The 24212-nt window shown below is 40.5% G+C and overlaps 1 protein-coding gene across 1 annotated transcript in view; it reads right to left on the bottom strand.

The window, feature by feature from the left end:
• mtf1 (metal-regulatory transcription factor 1) overlaps positions 1 to 23924 on the bottom strand; it is a 58860-nt gene extending 34936 nt beyond the window's left edge. Inside the window, exons 1-3 of the mRNA XM_060847313.1 lie at positions 23870 to 23924; positions 20038 to 20526; positions 7614 to 7852 (exon numbers count right to left, since the gene is read on the bottom strand). Coding sequence (XP_060703296.1) covers positions 7614 to 7852; positions 20038 to 20490 — 692 coding nt within the window. The 5' untranslated portion in view covers positions 20491 to 20526; positions 23870 to 23924. The remainder of the gene's footprint in view (positions 1 to 7613; positions 7853 to 20037; positions 20527 to 23869) is intronic.
• Positions 23925 to 24212: the final 288 nt, after the last annotated feature.

Below are 24212 nucleotides of genomic sequence, written 5' to 3'. Positions count from 1 at the left end.
ACAGAATAACAGATGCTGATTAGCACTCTGAATTAATTTTCGAGCTCAAGGGAAGTAGTGTGTTGTAAATGTGGTTTCTCAGGTTGGTACAGCTGATGCTCTGGAGGATCAGATTATATTCAGAAGCAAACAGACTGGATTGGGACTTAACCCAAGAGGAAATCACAGGTTCAAGTGAACTCTCTCATTGGGGAAAAGGTCATGTGACATGAAAGAGAAAAGTGAGCTGCTTAAACAATCTTCATGAAAAAGCTGCAGACCATGAGATTACAAGATCTATGTTGTTCACAAAGGAAATTTAAGGAATGCATTAACCTTAGTTCTCTCAAAATAGAAGATTAAAAAAGATTTTACCATTTGCTCTTTTATTTAAAGCTGTCAAAGCCACACCAAATGGCATCACTAGGAGCATCCTGGGGTCTCTAACGCAGGTGCTGCTGGATGTATTGTGACATGTGTGGGCAGCATGGTGGCACAGTGGTTAGCACTGTTGCCTCATAGCGCCAGAGACCCGGGTTCAATTCCCACCTCAGGCAGACTGACTGTGTGGAGTGTGCACATTCCCCCCATGTCTGCGCGGGTTTCCTCCGGTTGCTCCTGTTTCCTCCTACCGTCCAAAGATGTGCAGGTTAGGTGAATTGACCACGCTAAATTGCCCGTAGTGTTAGGGGCAGAGGTAAATGTAAGGGAATAGGTCTGGGTGGGTTGCACTTCGGCGAGTCGGTGTGGACTTGTTGGGCTAAAGGGTCTGTTTCCACACTGTAAGTAATCTAATCTAATCAGAATGTTATTTGTAAATACAACTTGACTGCTGCCATTTAAATTCCAAGTGAATTCTTTACAATAGCTTGCCTTTCAGATTCAGGATTCAAACATTTTCAAGTGACATTTTGGAACGTCAAGGGGATTTGCGGCTAACAACAATTGTAGGGAAATAGACGGTGACATCTAGAAAAGTGTCCATATTACAGAGGAGGAGGAGTTGGATGTCTTGAAACAAAAGTGGATAAATCCCCAGGACCCGGTCAGGTGTACCCAAGGACTCTGTGGGAAACTAGGAAAGTGATTGCTGGGCCCCTTGCTGAGATATTTGTATCATTGATCATCTCAGGTGAAGTGCCAGAAGACTTGAGGTTGGCTAACGTGGTGCCACTATTTAAGAAAGGTGGTATGGACAAGCCAGGGAACTATAGATCAGTGAGCCTGATGTTGGTGATGGGCAAGTTATCAGAGGGAATCCTGAGGGACAGGATGCACATGCATTTGGAAAGGCAAGGACTGATTAGGGATAGTCAACATGGCATTGTGCGTGGGAAATCATGTCTCACGAACTTGATTGGAATTTTTTGAAAAAGTAACAAAGAGGATTGATGAGGGCAGAGCAGTAGACAATCTATATAGACTTCAGTCCAGAACTAGAGAGCATAGGTTTAGGGTGAGAGGGGAAAGACAAAGGGACTTCAGGGGCAACTTTTTCATGCAGAGGGTGGTACGTTTATGGAATGAGCTGCCAGCGGAAGTGGTGGAGGCTGGTACAATTGCAACATTTAAACGGCATCTAGATGGGTATATGAATAGGAAGGATTTTAAGGAGTATGGGCCGGGTGCTAGCAGGTAGGACTAGATTAGGTTGGGATATCTGGTCAGCATGGACGAATTGGACCAAAGAGTCTGTTTCTATGCTGTACATCTCTATGACTGTATGATCTGGAAAGTGTCTTTTATTCATGATTGTTACTATGACAGGTTTTGCAGCAAAATGCCCTTCAGAATTTTGCATGTTGGGATTGCAAACTTCAACCTTCAATGAGATTTGGTAGTAATTCGAACATAGTTCATTTTCACTTGCAATGTCAAAAGTTTTCCCCTCATGTGATACATGGTCAAATATGTAGGGGGACAAATCCAATTGACTTCACTTCTTGAACTAATTACCTACTTCCTAAAATGTTATTTTCATAGATCAGGTCAAAAAGACATAGCATCAAGCAGAAACCAAATCAGTCTTGCATTCTGCACTTAACAGAAGCTTCTGTGTGTCATCTTGTGACACTATTCAAACAGAGAAGCTTCACAAAGACTCTCGAACAAACAATGACTTCTGCAAATTGCTAGTCATGCATTACCAGAATTTTCTTCAAATTTCCCGAAAAGGTTGGCTTTAACTTTTCAAATAAAGGGAGAAATTATCAATTTCACAAGTGAAAACTGATTTGATTAAGTAACAACAATATGTACAAATACCTGCATCGGAGCTTCTGTGGAAAACGTGCATGAAGAGACAATTCTGAACACTGCTAATGCACGTTTCCAGTTTTCCAGAATGAGTCAGCCAAGCAAAAAGGAGGGGAGAGTGCACATGTACTTCCCATCATTTGACCAATTAGATAGACTTCACAGAACATCTCACCCTTAAAGATGTCTGACCAAAACAATGTAGAAGTGGGAGCTAGAAAGAAGAATTTAGTAGCAGTAGGAAACACTCTCATTTGGGGAATATACTGCTCTCTGCAGTCATGAGCATGAGTCATGAAGGCTGCTTTGTCTGCTTGGTGGCAGAGTTAAGGAAACCTCCTCTAGGTTGGAGAGGAAGAGGAGATATATAGCTATTGCTGTCCATACTGATACTTCGAACATTGATAGAATTGAAAAAGAGGCTCTGATGAAAGAATTTGAACAGTCGGAGCCAAATTAAAATGCGGAACCTTCAAGTCATCTCTAGATGACTACATGAGCCACATGTAAACTAGGTCAGGCTAAATAAAGTCAACAAATTAAACGTGTAGCTTAAATATTGGTGTGGAAGGAATGGGTTTCATTCTGGTGACAGCAGTATTGGGATAGAAGGGAGCTGTTCCAGTCAGATGAGCTTCACTTAAACCGTCCTGGGATGAGTGCCCTGGTAAATTGAAAACCTAGAGCTGCAAGAGGGCTTCAAACTATTTGGGGGGAGGGTCGCAATGAGGGTGATACATTGGTTTACAAACCAAAGGAAATAGCTGTAGCACATGGCAACTATTTTGATAATGATAACAATAGTGGGATAGAAAGGACAGAATGGAGCAACTAGGACTGGGAGTTAAAAAAAATGGTGGAAGGTAGAAGTAATGAATTTGACTTAAAACGTAATATTTGTACCAAAATACCTGAATTAATAACACAAAGACAAACAAAACACCACACTATGGATGCAATCCTATAGTCATTAGGGACTCATGGTTACAAGATGATGAACTTAATATTTAGGAGTATGCTACTTTCTGAAAGAACAGGCAGGAAGAGAAGCATGGACGAGAAGTTTTGTTAGTACATCGTGGACTAAGAAATGACTGGATGACATAGAATCCATATGGGTCGAGGTAAGAAATATCAAGGAAAAGGTGACACTGGTGAGAGTAGTTTATAAGCCCACTAGCTGTACTATTCTGTAGAACAGTAATTAAATCATGAGATAACGAGGCCATATAAAATGGCAGTACAATCATAATGTGTAACTTTAATATTCACGTAGATTGGAAAAATAAAAAAATTGTCAATGGTAGCCATGAGGAAGAATTCAGTACATTTCAAACAGGTTTCTTGGCTTATTGGCATTAATCACTAGACTCCAACCCAGAGACCCTGGTAATGTTCTGGGGTTCGAATCCTGCCATGGCAGATGGTGGAAATCTAATTCAATAAATATCTGGAATTGGGAGTCGAATGATGACCATGAAACTATTGTCAACTGTCAAGGGCAAAAAAAACCCACATCTGGCTCATTAATGTTAATTAATAAAGCAAATTTCTGTTATTACGTAGTCTGGCTTTCATGTGACTCCAGATCCACGGCAATGAGGCTGACACCTAACAGCCTTCTAGATTTTTTTTTAAAAAGGGACAGTTAATAAATAGTCTGAATCGCCTGCTTCTGCTCATACAATGGTCTCAGAAGAGACCCAGGATGCTGACACAAACCAGAGGCTGCAGCCATTATTTTGACAACATTTCTAATGGAATGTTCAGTAGTTTGGGTGTTGGGGAGTGAAAAAATACTGTTGTGCAACTGTGACTTTAATGCATTATTAGTCTGTGACACAGGCCATATTGCACCTTTCCTAGGGGAAACCTCATTAATCACAAAAGTCTCTCTCGCAATAATCTATACCCATAGATGCTGATTTACTGAACCAAATACATGTTGCCTTTGAGACTTCTTTGACTACAATACCTCAAGAGGTCTAAGCTACTGGACAGAAATGGAAAAAAACAACTACAGGCTCTCTCCAATCTAGAATGAAGGAAGCACCTACCAAATTACTATTTATTTCGAGATTCACCTTAGCCTAGCTGATATCATGAACTTTATATCACAAGGCCCTAACTTCCAGTCCCACGCTGACGGGAACACATCTTCCAAGTTGTTCCTCTTGTGCAGCAGAGACAATGTTGCCTTTTAGCTAAAAGTCATCCACAGGATAAAAGTTAATGTGAAACACGCCGAGCTTGGACAAAAAGTTTCCCTTGTGCACTGGCCAATTAACATAATACAAATAATTTAAAGGTCGCATGTGATAAAGTTGAGATTTATGTATAAATATCTCAGTAGCAGTTTTAGCATCTGGATTTCCAATTTGTGCCATGTGTCTGTTGGGTACTTTTGTGAAGTAATTTTTTTTAAAAGAGTTCAGTTTGCCCTTTCAGAATGCATGGTTGAAACCCAGTACGCATCAGACAGGAGGTGACAGCAAAGCCTCTGTTGTGTTAATGGAAGATTGTTGACACTATGAGCTTTACAAAAGGGAATTAAGATAAAAATGCAAAGGTATGAGCTTGGTTTTGGTTTGACATAACCAAGGAGTGATCTTAGCTTAGAAAACCCAGACATTGAAGCTCTTGGATCAGAAGTAAATACAGTTTCTCTCCTAAAAAAGGAGTATAGGATAGGTCAGGGAAAACACAATTATCTTGCAGTAGAAATAAGCTTGTGAACCTTCCAAACAAGGAATGCTTGGTTCGAAACCTGCACACACGTTTCTACAAATTACGATGTCTAAGCTTTCTGTTTTACGAGTATACACAAGATAGTTCATAGAACAACAGGGAAGCATTAAGTCAAACCTCAAATTGATACTAAAGGGCAATTTTTCTGGATTTCAAACATAGTAAGGTGATGGTTTTAGGGAATGACCGAGTCTTGTTTTACTATGTATTTTAAGATCTTTCCAATTATGCTGTATATTTAGATATCTTGTTCATTTTCTAAGTAGCTTGTTTTTATTTAAAGAAAATGCTTAGCCTACATTTCTTTGAACACTCGTCACAGATAAAAATAATCAAATAGGCCAGATTTCATTCAGAGATCAGATCTATCCAGTCATAACATCAGCTAAGATCAAATCACATGCATCTAATTTTTGCTGTTTGCAATTTACTACCACTGTACATGAATGACTGAATTACTCTGACTGGAATACAACTAGCTTCCACTAAAAGTAAATACATTGAAATTCATTAGTTATGTAACACTTGGACATCTAGACAATGAAATGGAACTCGTAAATATTTTTGTTCAAGCTTGTTTAGAAACATTAAACCCTGTTTGTTGTACAGTGAATTATGCAACATGAGAAAGCAAATCAGAGTACAATTTATGCATAACGCTCGAAGTGTTTAGGGAAACAAAGCCACATATTGAGCAAGTTCTCCATGCATCTGCAATTATAATTTAAGTACCACAGGAACACCAGTGCACAATCCTCCACAGATCTTTCTCAAAAGACTCAAAATACAGATGCTTAACAGCAACTAATGCTCAAACCCCCTTGAGGACTTGCTCAAAATCAGGAGAAGTCAGAGGTTCTCTCTCATTTGGATTAACATTTCATATTGAGTGAACCTTCCTCAGGCTACTTGACCCAAAACGTTAACTCTGATTTCTCTCTACAGGTGCTGCCACACCTGCTGAGCTTTTCCCGCAATTTTTTCCCCTCATTTGTTTATGGGATATGGGTGTCACTATCATTTATTGCCCAACTGCCTTCAAGGAAATAATGGCCCATCTTTCAAACCATTGCAGTTCATGTGGTATAGGAATTTCCACAGTATTATTTGGAACCAATTCCATGATTTTGACCAAGCATTAATAAAGGAAAGGCAATATTGTGCCAGGTCAGGGTGGTAAATGGCTTGAAGGGAAACTTGCAAGTGGCGTTATTCACTGCCCTTATTTTTCTAGGTGCCAGAGGTTGTAGATTTGAAGGTGCTGTTCAGACTGCCTTGCCAAGTTGCTGTAATGCACCACTACCACTATACAAGCCCTCCCGTCAACATTGATGCAATGTTTTAAGGTGTCGGTTGGGGTATCAATCAAGCAAATTTGGTTTATCCCATGCTTTGCTGGAGCTGAACTAATTCGACTAAAGAATTTTCCATCACACTCTTGATTTTCACCTTGCAGATTATGGACCAGCTGCAGTATATTTTACTCAAGCAAATTAAATTTTGCAACAGAAAACGAAAAAGTGTCAAGCTGTCTTAATGTTCAATGTTCTTAATTTATTTAGCAAAATGTGATATATTGAAGGAAAAAGGAAATATTGATGAAGATCTGAAATAAACAGTTAATATTTGCCTTTACTGGAATTTCAACATGTCCCAATACAAGAATTATATCAGAGCTGAGGCACTAATTTGGTTTCTTTCACCACAGGTGCTGCCAAACCTGTTGGGTTTTATAAGCACTTCGTTTTTATTGCTGGAAATACATGATAGGCCTTCCCGGCTACAAATTCTGAAAATAAATCTAGTTTTAACTTATTAACTTGATCTCATCACTTGTCAAAGAACTTAGAGAAAGTTGAACTCCAAAGCAAGACTAATCACTGTGGTACCTGCAATGAATGCCACATGCGTGGGCTGAGAGAACCTAAAGGCCAAAGGGGAGGCTTACAAATGGAGAAGGGAAAGTTAGCAGGCTTCAAGCAATCAAGACGACAAATAGCACCTCTCATAAGTGGACTGGTTAGAATACAAGGGCAATTCTATCAGGTTTTGTTGTTTTATTAAAAATTCGATCGGGGATGTGGGCATCACTGGCCAGAGAAAGTGAGGAATGCAGATGCTGGAGATCAGAGCTGAAAACGTGTTGCTGGACCTGCTGCGCTTTTCCAGCAACACATTTTCATCACTGGTCAAGAACCAACATTCATTGTCCATCTGCCATTGCCCAGAGGGCATTAAGAAGTCAAGCAGCACATTGTTGTGGGCCTGGAGTTGCATGTAGCCCAGATTAGGTAAGGATTGAACATTTCCTTCCCTAAAAGGCAGAAGTGAATCAGATGGATCTTTTGACAAACATTCACCATTACACTCCAGTGTTCAAATTCCACCATCTGCTATGGCAGGATTCAAGCCCAGAACCCCAGAATATTTTCTGTGTTTCTGGATTAAAAGTACAGTGATAAAGCTTCCAGGCCATCACCTCCCCAACAATAGTGCCTCCAGTTTCAGTCTCTATATTTAGAGGAAGATGTACCTAATTGGAAAATAGTCCAGCCAAAATTAGTTTTGGGAGCATTAACTACCCTGGCCCTAAACCCGCCACAACTTATAAGAATAAAGTGGTAACTTACCGATAGAGTGTGTTAAATGCTTTTTCACAACCTTGCACATCGCACTCAAATGGCTTTTCTTTTGTGTGGACTCTGACGTGGATTTTTAGGCTGTAAGATGTGAGAAAGGCCTTGCCGCAGCCCTGCTGATTACAAACGAATGTATATTCACCACGATGAGTCTTCTGATGTGTCCGCAGGTTTCCTGCTGTGCTGTATGTACGTGGACACCCTTCAAACGTGCACTGATATCGTTTTACCTGATTTTTTTTGTTGTGGGGAGAGGGGGAAGCAGAAGCAGGGAGCATGAGAGAGACAGAGAGGAAGGAGATTGCAGGAGAGAGAAAAACAAGGAGTAAAAGAACAGCAGAGGGGAGAGGGTGAGGGAAGGAAGAAAACAAAGAGCGTTAATATATAACTTTCCAGCTGGATTTTCTTTATTTTCTTCTGGTACTTTAACAATGCAACAATCAGCTTTAGATTGAATATGTTCAAATGCAGCAATTTGATTTCCAATTTTAGTGTAGTGAATACTGAACAAGTATTGGTTCAATATTGGTTTTAACAGATTTTTACTCTAATACAAACTCCTGTAAACTTGAGAACCCTGACAGAACCTTCAACTGATCAGTAAATGTAACAAGACATTAAACCATAATCATCCAAAGAAAATCCATGAATATCAAAATATCCCCAAAAATAAATCGAGTCACTCACCTAATACTTCCACTCTCATTGACAAGGCTGGATCCTGGACATTCACCAGCTACTTTCAATCAAATTCTAATCCATATCAGAGTCTGCTCATGGCCTAATTTCTATTCTCCAATCCAAATCTCTATCCTCTAAGATAACCACCACCACCACATATCTTTCTTCAACCATGCTTCTCACCTATCTTGCCCCCATTCACTTTATCTTAGCAGACAGTTTATCAGCTGCATCCCTCCCCAACACTTCATCCCAGCATTTAGTCACCATTCCTTTATGTGCCCAGATTCCATACTGATTTTTTTTCATACCAACCTTTTCATATTTATGACAACACACCTCTGGAACAGATGGGACCTGAATCGAGGTCCTCTAATCCAGAAGTAGGGACATCATCACTGTGCCACAGGATCCCTTAAATTTTGATTCTGAAATTCACTTCCTAAACCCTTCCACCTGCTTTCCCCTTTTAAGGTCTTGCTTAAGTTCTACAGCTCACTTGAGCGATCATGTTGCTAAGTATCTCCATTATAGCATCTATATACATTTTGTTATTCCAGAAGTCTTTTGGGGCATTTTTCTACATTAAAAAGGTGTTAAATAAATGCAAGTTGTCATGCTCAGTGCTTATTTAGAGAATCAAGTTTGGGATAACAATAATCCACAAACACAAATATAAAATAGGAAGGCAGTATAGTGATAATATTGACAGTGATATCACATTAGCTGAGATCACTGAGGTTCCACTTTCTCAACCTCACCCTTGCCTGAGGTATGGTGACCATCAGGTTAAACCACCACCATTCATGTCTCTCTAATGGGAAGACAACCTGATAGTCCCAGAAGACTAAGATGTCTTTATAAAGACAGTAATCCAGAGGCCTGAGCTAATGTTCGAGCAACATGAATTCAAATCCTACTAAAACAGCTCAGAGAATTTACATTCTCTGAAACATAATCTGGAACATAAAGCTGGTCTCGATAATTGTAACTACGGAACTACAATAGCTAGTCTCAAAAACCCATCTGTTTCATTAATGTCCTTTAGGGAAGGAAATCAGGCATCCTTACTGACCTCGCCTACGTGCAAAGACCACCTTAGCAATGAGATTGATTCAACAACATGCTGCAACAGTGAAGCAAGCTCCACAGTTCAAGAGTAATTAAAAATAGGCAAAAAAATACAGGCCTCATTTAAGATGCTCATGTCCCATTAAAGAAGGAAAAGAGAAACACAACAGTTGCTATGCTATAATTCAGTGAGCAGTTCAATGACAGTAAAACTAGTCCAGATTCTAAACAGAAATCATGGTAAGGTACAGTTTCAACTTATCCATAACTATCTACAGCTGCCTCAAATCAAAAGCTAGCAGTGACTATGGGAGCCTGATGTCAGGATCAAATAGGGTACCTTAGCCTGCACTTGCTGGCATACAATTATCCAGCAAACGGTTCCTTAATAAGTCCAGACAACTGGCTGCCTCCAAGTTCATAGGTCAATTAATGATAACCAGGCTCTCCATTCTGCTGGCCCAGAGGTACATCAAATCTGCATCCTCCACAATCCTACCAAGTAATGGAGTAAAACCAAGGGAGGTCAGGAACCACAAGCAGTGAAAAAAAACGAAAATAAAAGGCCACAAAAAAAACTTTCAATAGGAATTCAACATCAGAGGCAGAGGCAATCAGGTAACTCAGAAGTTAAGGGATAGGACAATAAATGCCCTCACAGTGAACGAAAAAAATCTCTCTGGGTACATCACGAGTCACAGATGCAACCTTTCCTGCTCATGTTCTTCTCATTGGGGCATAGCACCTTCAAAGGCACCATTCTCCAGAGTCAGGCCATCATTAATGGCTTGGTAACGTCTTCACATGGCACAGAGCTAATCTATTGCCAGGGAAATGTTGCCTACACCACACAAGATAAAACATAGCAATTAGTGCCGTTACAATGTAAACTGGTTACATGTCAATCTGCAGTTCACAGCCGGCCAATCTTCATTCCTGGACCCCTCAGGAAAACTCCCGAGTGCAGAAATGCATAGGAAACTGCTCCATACAGCTCCACCCTCTTTTTCCAGTCTTCCATCAAGAGGCTGGGAAAATTCAAACTCCAGTTTCGCTATTTATGTCTAATGAACTGCAACTAATTAAGACCTCAAATTGTGACTAGATCCGGTTCAAGTTCGTGAACATCCTTCTCCTCTATTTTCCATAGAAATTAGATCATCCCATACCAAATTCCCATTCTTTAATGGCAGGAATATCATGTTTGTTACTGGTACCTTAAAACTTTATGTTGTACAAACTGGCAGTACGCAAATCAAAGCAAGAGGAGATCATACTCAAATAAACATTTAATCCATTTCTCTTGATTTGGCCACACCAATCTTTAACAATTGGTTCAACCACCAGTCTGAGCAGCTACTTCTCACACCAAAATATTATTCAAATCTTTAAGATTCCTTTAGTGCCAAATCATTGGTATATGCAGCATAGGGCAGAATTGTCAACTTTCTGCAGTTGACAAGTTTACCATGAAATTCAGCCCAAGCTATATCAAAGAGAATGCACAGAGCAGTGATTCCCATAATTTGGCTTCACTTTTCATTCACTTCTACTCTGCTTGAAAGCTCCATTCCAGAATTTCAGCACTCATGTTAAAATGCAGTACTGTCTTGTCAAAGGGGCTATATGCCTTTTAAGGAGTCACAAAGTGATGACTCAATTGTTTGCACTGAGGGGTTCATAGAACTCCAAGGTCAAGCAGGATGTACAGTTCAAGACAAAACCATCTTGTATTTCTCAAGAAACACTCACTGAAATTAGTGCATTCAGTATTCATCAGGTTCACGGTTTACAGGATATTGCTGTGTGGAAAGTGACCATATAAAGTACCAACGCAACAGCAACTCTACTCAACTGATTCATTAGTCATGGATGAATGGTAGTAACTTAGCCATTAAGAACATAGCAAGATGACAAATTCTGCAGTTTTTTTTTCTTCTATTAGCTTAAAAACTCAGATTCAAAGAAGTGAATGAATTCCGTCAGTCAGCTTTTATAAGCAGAATTACTATAAAAGGTAAAGTGAACATCCCAATACAAGTTGTAATTTATTGTTAAATAAATACTCCAGCTAGAGACATTTTTAAATTAACCTGCATAGGTGTTGACACACCTCTTCAGCAGGTGCAACTCGAACCCATTCTTCTGGCCCAGAGGTTAGGGACATTTCCACTTTACTACAATAGCCCAATACACTGGTTTGAAGTTACTACACAAGCAGCTCACCACCTGGGAATACAAGGGAAAAAACATTTTGGCAAGGTACCAAAGGTGACTGACAGCAACAGATCCTTCAACAGCACACAGATCAGAGGTGAGCAGACCAATTATGGAGGCTCAAGAGGAGTTCAGCTTGGTTTACTTTTCCTTGGATTATTTTAAAAGTGATCCCACTGTATATTTAAACAGATTAGATAAAAAAAATTTACCACTTGGAGATTTAACTAAGGATCACAAGAGTCATTAACAAATCCAATAAGGAGTTTGTACTCAAAACCACAAAGGTTGGTTAAAATGTATAACTTGATATCGCATGCAGTAGTCGAGATGATCAACACAAAAGCAATATGTTAAGAACTTTTCATTCATGGGGTGACTTAACCAGCAAAGGCCAATATTTATAGTCCATCTTCACTTCAAAAGGTGATGGCAGGGAACAGTCTCTTAAACCACTGCAGTCTGTACAAGTACTCCGACAATGTTTTTCAGTGAGGAGTTACAGAATGTCATCACAGCAATAGTAAATGATTGGTAATATTTTCCTATGGATGCTGCGCAATATAGAAGGCAACTGAGGTGGTTGTGTTACTATGACTGCCTTCGTCAGACAGTACAGGCTCTGTTAAGGGCAAGTACACAAGGAAGAAAGGAATAGAAGGCAGGTTCATAAGATTAGAAGAAGCACAATGGGAAGAGGCTCACGTCTAGTTTGAACAGTCTAGGTGAGTTTTGGCACAGCAAATATTACATAATCAGAGTACAAATTTCTTCCAAGAGTCTAGATTCCTAAAAATACTTATTTCTGTTTCACGTATTGTATTTACAATACAACTAGATTACACTTATAATCCTTAAAAATGTAAGAAAGCACAAAACATAATTAATGCAGATCGTGAAACCCACTCACCATATGTAACTGGCCCATAATGAGCAGTTCAACTGGAATCAACCATTCCAGTGCTGGTTACTAGAAACACCTGACCAAAACCAGAAGCTAGCCAAAAGTCAACCAATAAACACCACCATCACCCCCATACCTGAAACTAGTCAGAATAAAGTTAGCCATTCATTACAAGTCCGCTACAAACACATCAGCCAACTCAGTACGCATGCCTTGCTGCCTTATGAGTTATTACTTATGAACCTGACTGCTGTTTCAGCTTTTACAACAGCAGTAATGTGATCCATTTGGAGACATTATGGTACAGGAAGGGGCTGCAGCAAACAGTGAACCCCATCACAGTAGACAGGTAGTTAATAGGCTTGTAATCACTACTTCATGACCTCTAGAAACAAACACAGACTCAACAAAAATTTAATGCGACTTTACAGTAGATATTTTCAACTCCATTTGACTGATCCCTCCTTCTTTAATCACTTTACAAACCAAAATTTTAAAAAGTTTTAAAACATAAAACTCAGTTACAGTACTGATCATTCCATCCAATAAACTTGCAGCTCAGGGAACCACTCATCTACCTTACAAACACATGACAGTGGTAATTACACTCGTCTTTCCACAATTGTAATTAGCACGAGTACCAAGAGGATGTAACAACTCCAAAGAAAAATGCTGTCAGAGCCTGTTGCCTTTAGATACACAAAGTAATTTTCGACTGCAGAGTACTCTAATCTTAAATGCTCATCCATCCAGAGAGGCAAGACACTTACTTCTAGCCACAGACATCTACTGCAACTCTTGTAGCATGCAATCTTACAGGAAAAAGCCCAAAATGAAACTGCTGTCAGTGCCAGAATAAAAAGCACAAATGTTAATAGTTTCACTGACTATCATGAAAATCACATCTCAAAATTTGGAAGAATTATTTGTTTCAAAAATTTAGTATGTGAGATTATAAAGAACATAACCTCACATGTTGAAATAATTTGGTAGCATACAAATTAGAGAAAATTAGACAGACGCTCATACAAGGAATTCTGCTTCTGCATTTCAGTTATTTCTCCTCCTTCAGGAAAAAAGGAACTGCTCCATTTTTGGAACCAATGCCAGAATTTCACTTGACTGTAGTTTAACCAATTTGGAATTTCCTGAACAGATATAGGTTGATGACAGTAATGCTTATAGTGTGACATACATGGATTTCCAGAAGACATTTTGATACAGTGCCTCAAAACAAACTTGAAGAAAGTTGTAGGTCATGGTATTAAAGGGACAGTGGCAATCAGGATGCAAAACTGATAGTGATAGAAGACATAAATGGTTAATGAATACTTTTCAGTTGGAGGAAGGCTTGTTGTAGCGTTTCCCAATTGTCAGTTTGTAATACCTGCCTTTATTAGTGATCTGGATTTTGATGTGCAGGGGCCAATTTCAAAGTTTGCAAACATGAAGCTTTGAAGAATTGCAAACTATGAAGACAAAGTGTGGAACTCCAACAGAACACTGCTAAGTTGGTGGACTGAACAGACATTCTGGATTCCTGAAGAAGGGCTCAAGCCCGAAACGTCGATTCTCCTGCTCCTTGGATGCTGCCTGACCTGCTGCGCTTTTCCAGCAACACATTTTCAGCTCTGAACAGATATTCAACAAAGAAGAGACAGATGATGCGCTTTCCAAAGGGGAAGCAGTTGCAGAGGGATCTACAGGTATGTATACAGCCAGTTCTGCTATATCGCATGTTTCTTCAATGCAAACTGGCTTTATTGGTCTGAATTCGTCAATCACATTATTTGTAGAATATGAACTTTCCTTATCTGTGTTGTCTATAATGCCATACCTGCCCCGTTAGTTTAAATGGCACTGCTATTGCATGATTTTCTTATAACACGAGATCGCAGAACAGAACTGTTGCATTATATCAGAACTGACCGTATTCAGATCATTGAAGGTGGCAGAACAGGTAGAGGGGGAAAAAGAAAAACAAAATCAATAAACCAGAGTGTTTTAGGTTCTATGAATAAGGGCATGGAGTACCCAAACATGGAGGTGAATTTGAACTTGTACAAGACGTGTGCTAGACCTGAATGGTCCATTATGGGCAGCATATTATAACAAAGATGTGAATGCACTGGAATGAGTGCAGAGGTGATATACTGGAATTGTTTTAAGTTTAAGAAACTTCAGCTATGAGGACAGACTGAAGAAGTTATGACCATCATTCCTGGAGAGCAGGTAGCTGAGAAAAGATCTGACTGAGGCTATCAAAATCCTGAGCAGGCTGGACAGAGTACACAGGGAGAAACTGTTTCCGCTAGTAAAACGAACAAGAGGGCAGAGATTTAAAGTGAAGCACAAACAAAGGAAGGGGGATGTGAAGAAAAGCTTTTCACACAGTTATTAGACTATGGAATGTACTTCCTGGAAATACGATGAAGGCACGTTCAGATGAGGTAATCAAAAAGGGCATTGGATGGGTATTTTGATAGTTGCACAGTGCCAGGATATGGGAAAACGATATGAGATTGGTACTAAATAAGAGCGAGTGACAATGGGAGTGAACGCTGAAATGAACTGAATGCCAAATTAAGCAGGCTGCACTCTGGATGGTGTTGAATATTTTTGCACCAACTGGAATTGTCAGCAAGTGAATATTATTCCATCATGCCTTGTAGATGAAGTACAGGGAATTTAATAGTTAGTCAAAAGCAGGATTCCCAACCTTTGATCTGCTCTTGTAGCCAGCATTTATATTGCTGGCCCAGTTTAGTTTCGGGTAACTGGGCAACCCTGGATGCTGGTGGTTGGGTCATCAGCAAAACTCATGCCATAGGAAAATTATTTTAAATACAATCTTCCCCCTTTGTGCTGAGTACTACAGCAATTAATGGACAATGTTCCTCACTAAGTCACCTCAATAAAATGCTGTTTTGCTCAGGCTCCTTGTTGGCAGAGTGAGTCAGATGCTGCTTTGCTATCAAAGGTAGTAACTCTCACGTATCCTCTTGAGTTCAGGTCTTTTGCACATACCTAAAACAAAGCTAGATGAGGTCAGGAGGTGAGTGAGCCTATCAAAAACAAACTGGACAGCAAATAGGTTATTGCTGTGTAAATGCCATTCAGTAGCAACATCAGCAACAATTTCCATCACTTTGCTGATGATTTAAAAGGGTTGGGGTTGGAATTGGATAGATTAGTTCTGTTTTTTTTTGTAGACAGGACATACCATTTTTCAAGTATTACAATATGGTCAGGTAGATTTCTGCAACTTTAGTACTTCAGAAGCATGCAAGCCACTGATAATGTCAGCATTTGTTGCCTATTCCAATTGCGCTTTGACTCACAAGTTACTTAGTTCGAGCCAACCACATTCTGCAGGTGTGGAGTCATCCATAGGCCAAAACACTTAAGGGTGGCCAATTTCTTTTTCTGAAGAGTGAGTGTGGACAGATGCTCATTCATAACAGTAGTTTCCAGCTCACCATTACTGCAGGGTTTGAACCCATCTCGTAGGACTCTTAGCCTTGACCTCTGGAGTGTGTGCATGAGACCCCAAGGACTAGTTGCAAAGGTTTGGGGCATGGGGTAGGCAAATGAGGAACAGGGAAGCTGCAAAGGAAGTGAATATACTTTTACAGTCATCAACAAAGAATACTCAACTAACTGGGAGCAAAGAAAACTTCAAACCACTCAACTTAACCAATTCCAACAAGTGATTGCGATATCTCCATCCTAATAGACTCATACAGTAAAGAAATAGACCCTTTGGTCCAACCAGTCCATAATTACAAACTGAACAGTCTGCTCCTGGCCCATATCCCTCCAAACCTTCCCTATTTATTTACTTTTCCAAGTGCCTTTCAAATGTTGTAATTGTGCCCACATCCACTTTCTCTCAAAGTTCATTTCATACACAAAACACTGTGTAAAACATTTTGCCCTCATGTCATTTTTCAAACTCTCTCACCTTAAAAATGTGTCTCCTAGTCTTGAAATCCCCCCAAATGCAGGAAAAAAATCTACCATTAACCCTATCTAAACCCCTCATCTCTAAAGGTCACCTCTCAACCTCCTATGATGCAGTGAAGAAAGTTCTAGACTTTGTAAAAAATCTTGCATACCTAACGACCTCTTTATAAATCTCTTCTCCAACTGAATTATATTTCACCTATAACTGGGCGACTAGAACACGAGTGCAGAGAGATTTTTGGTCTCTCAGATAATCAAGGGATATGTAGAGCAGTCAGTACAGTGAGGTTGAAGCCCAAGATCAGTCAAGATCATACTGAATGGCAGAGTCTAATCCTGCTGATATTGCTTGTGTTTCGTACTTACAATGAAACACATCATCTAACAGCTCTGTATCAGAATTTGAGCTGTATCCCACTTCTCCTCATCTAACACTGCCATATTGTGGTATTGTGGCCTCTGAAGTTTGCTCCCTGTGAAATCCACAGCATCTGAATGTCAAAGTACAAATTTAAATGCATACCTTAATGTAACTTAGGGAGCTTTGATAGAGTGAAAATATAGCAATTGAAGCGAATGATTTGTCAATTTTTAAATTTTAAATTCAGATTGTGATCATGGACATCCGAAACAAAAAAGTAGCAAGTGCCTGGATAAAGGTCTTTAAGCTTTGTTCATATACAGAAGAAATTACTTAGATTACCTACAGTGTGGAAACAGGCCCTTCGGCCCAACAACTCCAAAGAGTAACCCACCCAGACCCATTTCTCTACATTTACCCCTTCACCTAACACTACAGGCAATTTAGCATGGCCAATTCACTTGACCTGCACATCTTTGGACTGTGGGAGGAAACCGGAACACCTGGAGGAAACCCACGCAGACACGGGGAGAATGTGCAAACTCCACACAGTCACCCGAGGCTGGAATCAAATCTGAGACCCATGTGCTGTGAGGCAGCAGTGCTAACCACTGAGCCACCATGCTGCCTTATTAGTTGTGACATCATCATTGAAGGCATGTTTAGGGAAACAGCTGCACGTATAACTTTTTCTTTTTTTAAAATTGTTAACTTAAACTGGTTACCTCTTTTTAATAGGGGTATTAGGAAACAATCACTTTGTGTGGTGTGGTTTTAAGTTTAATGAGCACTGACAACTTAAAATTCAGATGAATTATTTGAATTTTGTTTCCAAGAGTCTACATATCAACACAAATATATAAACTATTTTGTTATTACAAGACTGTTTCATCTAATAAATAAAAATCAGTGAGAATCAAAATGTAACCCCAAGAACAACTTAACAGCCTTTAAGAGAAAACACATTTTAACCCCTACAAATGAATGATATGCAGTGATTTAAACTATGTTACTTTGGGGCTAGTGTTACATGTATGCCAGACTAAGTAATGATAGCAAATTTCCTTTCCTAAACATGATTAGTCAAAGTGTTTTTAGCGACAATTGATGGAATCAATTTCCAATTCCAATTTTTCTTTAGCTACCAGCTGCCGTAGTGAAATCTAAAAACCAATGGTTAGCTTGGTCCTTTGGTCTTGTTCCTAAGCACAAATAGGTTTACAGTCTATGCCATCAACAATATTGACTCCAATATCACAGTATTTATAGAATAACTCAAAATAGGGATTAGGTGTACAGGAAAATGACCTGAAATAAAATACTTAATGCCATAATAAATGCGATTTTAAATACAGCCAAGAGTATAAAAGCTCTAAGATAAAGCCTCAGATGTTAATTTGAATCGTAATGCAATCCGTCCAAATTCATAAATTTGAAAAAACTCCACTAGCAATCTTTAGTGGATGCTGCACATCAAATAACCCTTAGTCAAGGTCTGTCGCTCAGGTGCCAGTTGTCTTGGTTGTGGATAGGTTTGCCAAGTTGGGATATTGATTTGCAAACATTTTGTCCCCTGTCTAGTTTACATCTTCTGTGCTTTGGAGCCTCCTGTGAATCGCTGCTGTACTATGTCTTCTGGAATTTATTTGGATCCATTTCTGCTGCTTCTGGTTGAGATGAACGTAATTTACTAGATTCCATGCAAAGACGCACAAAACATTATATAGCAAACAGCTAACAATCCACATTCACAACAGCAACTAGCCACTAAACACCATGACCAGCTGCGTAGCCATGCATACAGTGACAGGGACCACAAATTTAATTGGGACAGCACAACAATCATAGGACAAGCTAAACAAAGGACAGCTAGAGAATTCCTAAACACATGGGACTCATCCATGGCCTCCATCAACATACACATGGTCCTAGACCCAAAGTACCAGCCACTACAATGAAAAACCAGAACAAGCAACCAGACGCAGCAGAAATGGAACCAAATAAGTTCCAGAAGAGATAGCATGGCAGTGCTTCACAGGAGGCTCCAAAGCACTGAAGATGCCAGCTAGATAGGGGACAAAGCATCTGCAAATCAACTTCCCAACTCTGAACCTACCCACAAGCATGACAACCCTCAGCAAAATTTCACAAAAAACTGCTTTTTTTCTAGCAAGCATTTAAAAAATTTCTGAAGATTGACAGAAATTCCGTTTAAAAAGTGAATATCCAGTTCAAAACATATTATATACAACATTGAGGTGAGACTAGGATAGCACACTGGCTTGATTAGATAAAGCCACACTTTACTAATATCCTGGAATGTACTAAGCTAATACTTGCATTTGTTGCCTTGGTGTAACAAGGATTGGCACAAGTTCCATTTCAACATAATTAACACATTTTTGCAGCATTCCTGACACATGGGAAACAAAGTTTCAAACTGTTGTATATAGTAGAGGCCAGCAGAATGGGCATAATGTTAAACAAAACATATGCAGTGTTCAAGTGGGACCTTACTGGCTCAGCCAAAGACAGAAGGATGAAGAATTTATGCAGGAATTTCCAGAGGACAATAGTGTGGCAACCAAATCACCCTCCAATGGCAGAACTTTGGAAATGAAAAATGAGGAACAGAAAGGTACACAAAGACAAGAAAATGGATGAGAGACTTAGGTTATAAAAAGGGGAGAGTTAGTAAACATCCCTTCTACCTTAAAAAAAATCCCCAGAGAACTGCAGATGCTGTAAATCAAACAAAAAAGAAGTTGCTGGAAAAGTTTAGCAGGTCTGACAGCACCTGTGAAGAGAAATCAGTGTTAACAGTTCAGATCCGGCAACCCTCCCTCAGAACTTATCCAGCAATTTCTGTTTTTGATTCCTTCTAGCTTGCATGGCTACATGCATTTTGCTACTCCAAGGTTCCATGTACAACAGTCGGTATCAGTACTCCAATGTGACATTGACTTCTGGAACTGAAGTCATTGTAGCACATGGACCTCAGAGGCCCACACAGCCAGAAAGAAAATCAGAAGCAACACTGAGTGGGGCAAAACTGTAAAGCAATTTGAAAGGATAATAATCTTGACATCTAGGCAGGAGGTTAGTGGACTTGGAGAGGGTGGAAATGGATGTGACAAGTGTATCTTTATATACACACACACACATTCTGACTGAAATATTGTAAAAGAACCTGTCAAATTGCTTTGATTCATTACCTCTTTAACCTTGGTTTCTGGACACTCCGACTGTAGAGTGAGTGTGGCGCCTTCTATGTTCCTGGGCATGGGGGTGGATCCTGGATTAATCGTGAACTGAATCTGATCAGGAGAAATGGTGTGATGGACATAACCCTGTGACATTCCATCGGGATCCGATATCAAATAAAAGTTGTCCTCTCCACTTCCAGATAAAAATGACACCAAGTTATTATTGTTTCTGCCTTCATCTTCATCCTCATCCTCTTCTTCTAAACCAATTGGGTCCTGTTCTATCAGTACAGTTGTCCGGTCATATACAGTCCCAGAGGAAGGAGTAACCAGACCATTTCTACCAGAAAATCCCATTTTGTCCTCTCTTGTCACCTCCTCTTCATCATCTTCGGTTTCATAAAACGTAACATTGTTATTCCCAGAGACAAGTTTGCCTTTTTCTGGGTCATTGTCACCCATGTTGTACACAGGATTATGGCAGAACAGTAGAATTTTCTGGAAAGTAGGGAAACACACAGTTAATACAGAAAAAACATGAGTGGAAAATGTTTCACTGAAATGGCACTTTTCAGAATCTCAAGACTAAGTGCAGACACTGCCATAATGTAGGAAATGGAGTAAACATTTTGCTCACATTTAGCTTTTACAAATAGCATACAATAACAATTTTGAGAAAAAATACACTTGTCGTACAAGTCATATGGATTAGTGTTGCAGAATGATAATAGCACATGAGGCCAGGCACAATGGGCGGCACAGTGGTTAGCACTGCTGCCTCACAACGCCAGAGACCCGGGTTCAATTACCGACTCAGGCGATAGACTGTGTGGAGTTTGCACGTTCTCCCCGTATCTGCGTCGGTTTCCTCCCACAGTCCAAAGATGTGCAGGTCAGGTGAATTGGCCATGCTAAATTGCCCGTAGTGTTAGATAAGGGGTAAATGTAGGGGTATGGGTGGGATGCGCTTCGGTGGGTCGGTGTGGACTTGTTGGGTCGAAGGGCCTGTTTCCACACTGTAAGTCATCTAATCTAATCTGTGTTAGCTTTCTGCAAAAACAACTCACCAAATGCAACTTCCCTTGCTGTCTTCCTTTTCAGCATTTTACTGAAGTTTAATAGAACTGATTTAAAAGGGAGCCAAGAGCAATTTTTCACGCAGAGAGAGTGGTGAGTGTTTGGAATGAGCTGCCAGAGGAAGTTGTCGAAGCTGGTACAATTACAACATTTAAAAGGCATCCAGATGAGTATATGAATACGAAGGGTTTAAGAGGGTTATTTGAGGGGGATACGGACCAAGGGCTGATAAATGGGACTAGAATAATTTAGGATATCTGGTTGGCATGGCTGAGGTGGACCCAAGGATCTTTGCATGTTGCACATCTCTGACTCCCTTATTATTGTAGTCAGTGCCCCATGTGTTGTGCATTTCATTAACTGCTCCATATATGTACTGCCAGTAAATCCCAGTTTGATTTCCATTACATGCTGAGGCGCACTGGCCTCAATAAACTCAATTGCGATGGGAAAAGGCCGATAATAGTTAACTCACCATGTTGGATTGGGAAGGGTACTGCCATGACTTACTGTGCATATTTACACATGGCGCAAGGCAAGAGGTCTACAGCTCCTAACTAACTGTACACACCACCCCTCACCCCCAAAATAAAACAAAATTAGTACATCCGAGCAGGACAGGAGTAGAAGACAGTCAGGACAAACAAAGCATTTGTAAACTTCACGTGCTGAATTTAAGCTCAACAAGAATGCAAGGTCATTTTAAATAATGCATTCCAGATAATTTGTTCACATGATTAGAGTCCAATTTTCATTCCAAGAATGCCAACAAATCAAGTTGCATTCTTTGATAGTTCGTAAACCAAGAATGAAACATTTTTCAAAAGATTTATTAGTTTTGAATATTTGGTTCATGAACAATGTACTCCTCGATTTCCTTAGTCTGGGAACATTGATTATTTCCAAGCAAGTGCATAAAATTCCAAACCAAACAGACTGTGATATCATGATTGGCTATGAATGAATTGAACATAAATTCCTTGAAGAAAAATTATACAAATGAGCCAGCATTTAAATGCTCTTAAAAAGTGCCAAAATCGAACTTAGAAAATTATTTAATCATATTTAATTTTCCAAGAGCACATATTACAAATATATTCAATATAAATTATTTAAACATGATAAGTGGTTTACAATTAAGAACAATTAAATACAAATTTATACTAAACTTGAAGTTTGATCACAAAAACAGTAGTAAGATGCAAAGCATTGATCAATGTTCCTTTTTTTTCCAGAAAATGTGTGCATTCTCAGGACTTGAGGATCACTGATATTCGCTATCACTGAAACTAGCTGGCTAACCTCAGTTTTTTTTCAAAGGGCTGGTAATGGCTTATGGCTTACATTCTTGAACAGAGTCCTCTTATTTGCAAGTGTGGTACCAAGACGACAGATTCCTGTGCACAAAGGACATGAAGTAATCAATTTGGCTACAAAAAACGAGTCACGGCTTCATGATGATTGAGTAACTAACTGGTAATGTGCAAATTTGATCTCTTTTAAACTATCTCTACTAGCTTAATACCAATTTCACTCAAAATCAGTAGAAGGAAAGAACAGTGCAACAAGAAGCTTCAGTATCTGTAAGGTATCAACAGGGATGAAGGAAACCATGGCTTGTTGTGTTTCAGCTTGGATGAAAAGTGGGTGCTGGGCAACTCAATTTTAAATTTATCAACCACATTCTAACTCCATTATGGCTTAGCCCACCATACCACCCTATGTGGTCCCTTGTGCATTTCACCACTCCTTTATTACATAATTGGCAGCTCTGCCTTAGGACCCATGATCTGGAATTTCACCCTCATGCTCTCCATCCATCTCTCCCAAGGTTCTTCCTTGAAATCTACCTCACCAACAAAGTTTGTAGTGAGCTGCCTTAATACTCTTCTTCCTTGGCTCAATGCCAACTTTACATTTCGCAACCTTCCTGGAAGGTTCTGTGATCTTTAGGCGCTAAAGAAATGCGAGCGAGGGTTATTGTGGCACAGTGGTAAAATTTCTACCTCTGAGCCAGGAAACTGGCTTCATGCCCCACCTGCTTCCAGATGTGCACAATAACACCTGAGCAGGCTGGTTAAGATATCTATAAATACGAGCATAAACACTATACTAGCAAGTGCCTAGAGACGGTGGATCTTAACTGGAAAAGCAGATCGCTTGTGTACGGAGTTACAATGAGAGGGAGAGAAAGTGAGGACGGCAGATGCTGGAGATCAGAGCTTAAAAATGTGTTGCTGGAAAAGCGCAGCAGGTCAGACAGCATCAACGTCGATTCTCCTGCTCCTTTGATACTGCCTGACCTGCTGCGCTTTTCCAGCAACACATTTTTAAGTTACAATGAGAGGTGCCCACAAAAGTTAAACGCATAAGGAAGAGAATTTTTTTTAAAAAAAAGTCACTACCCTCCCTCCAGGAGAAGAGGACGGAGTGAAGTCTCCATGTGGAGGGAGGAAGGGACTCCAGCCCTGGCTTGGGGGGGGGGGGGTCTCAGAGGAGGGCAGTCATACCTCTTCTCTTACCTTCTAGCGCTCCCTTACAGTGTGAGGCGAGGCCCAGGAGTTGTCAGAGACCCCGTTCCCAACTGCCCAGAGCCATCCACACTGACAGCCCCGGCCGTGCTCCCGCGGAGGGCGAGACCGGTGACTCGCAGCAGGAAGGAGGGTAGAATCGATAAGGAGGACCTGAACCTACCCCCTTCCTCTCTGCCTTCCCGAGGGTCACCAGGGTCTCTCCTCCTTCCCCCTCCCCGCCTGCCTTTTACCTGTTTCCTCGGCCCCTCTCACCGCTGCGACTCCCGCAGCCGCCACCATGGCTCTCAACCAGCGCTGCACGCCGGGATTGCGGAGGACCGCGGCGCCGGCCCCGCCCCCTTCCCCATCCCCATCCCCATCCCCATCCCCATCCCCATCCGCGCGCACGCCCCCGGTATTCACCAGACCAACACCGTTCGGCCTCCTGCTGCTGCTGCCTCCTCCCCTCAGCGCCCGGGGCCGATATTGAGTGGCCGATCGAAGGCATCATGACTGGCAAATTTTGTACAGGATTTCAAAAGGCCTCGTCCAGTCCGTTTCCAAGGCGACGACCTCCAGGGGGGCCATGGTGTC

This window comes from Hemiscyllium ocellatum, chromosome 30 (genome assembly GCF_020745735.1).
Source record: "Hemiscyllium ocellatum isolate sHemOce1 chromosome 30, sHemOce1.pat.X.cur, whole genome shotgun sequence".
NCBI classification, from domain to species: Eukaryota; Metazoa; Chordata; class Chondrichthyes; order Orectolobiformes; family Hemiscylliidae; genus Hemiscyllium; species Hemiscyllium ocellatum.
This window is presented reverse-complemented; position numbering and strand designations above follow the sequence as displayed.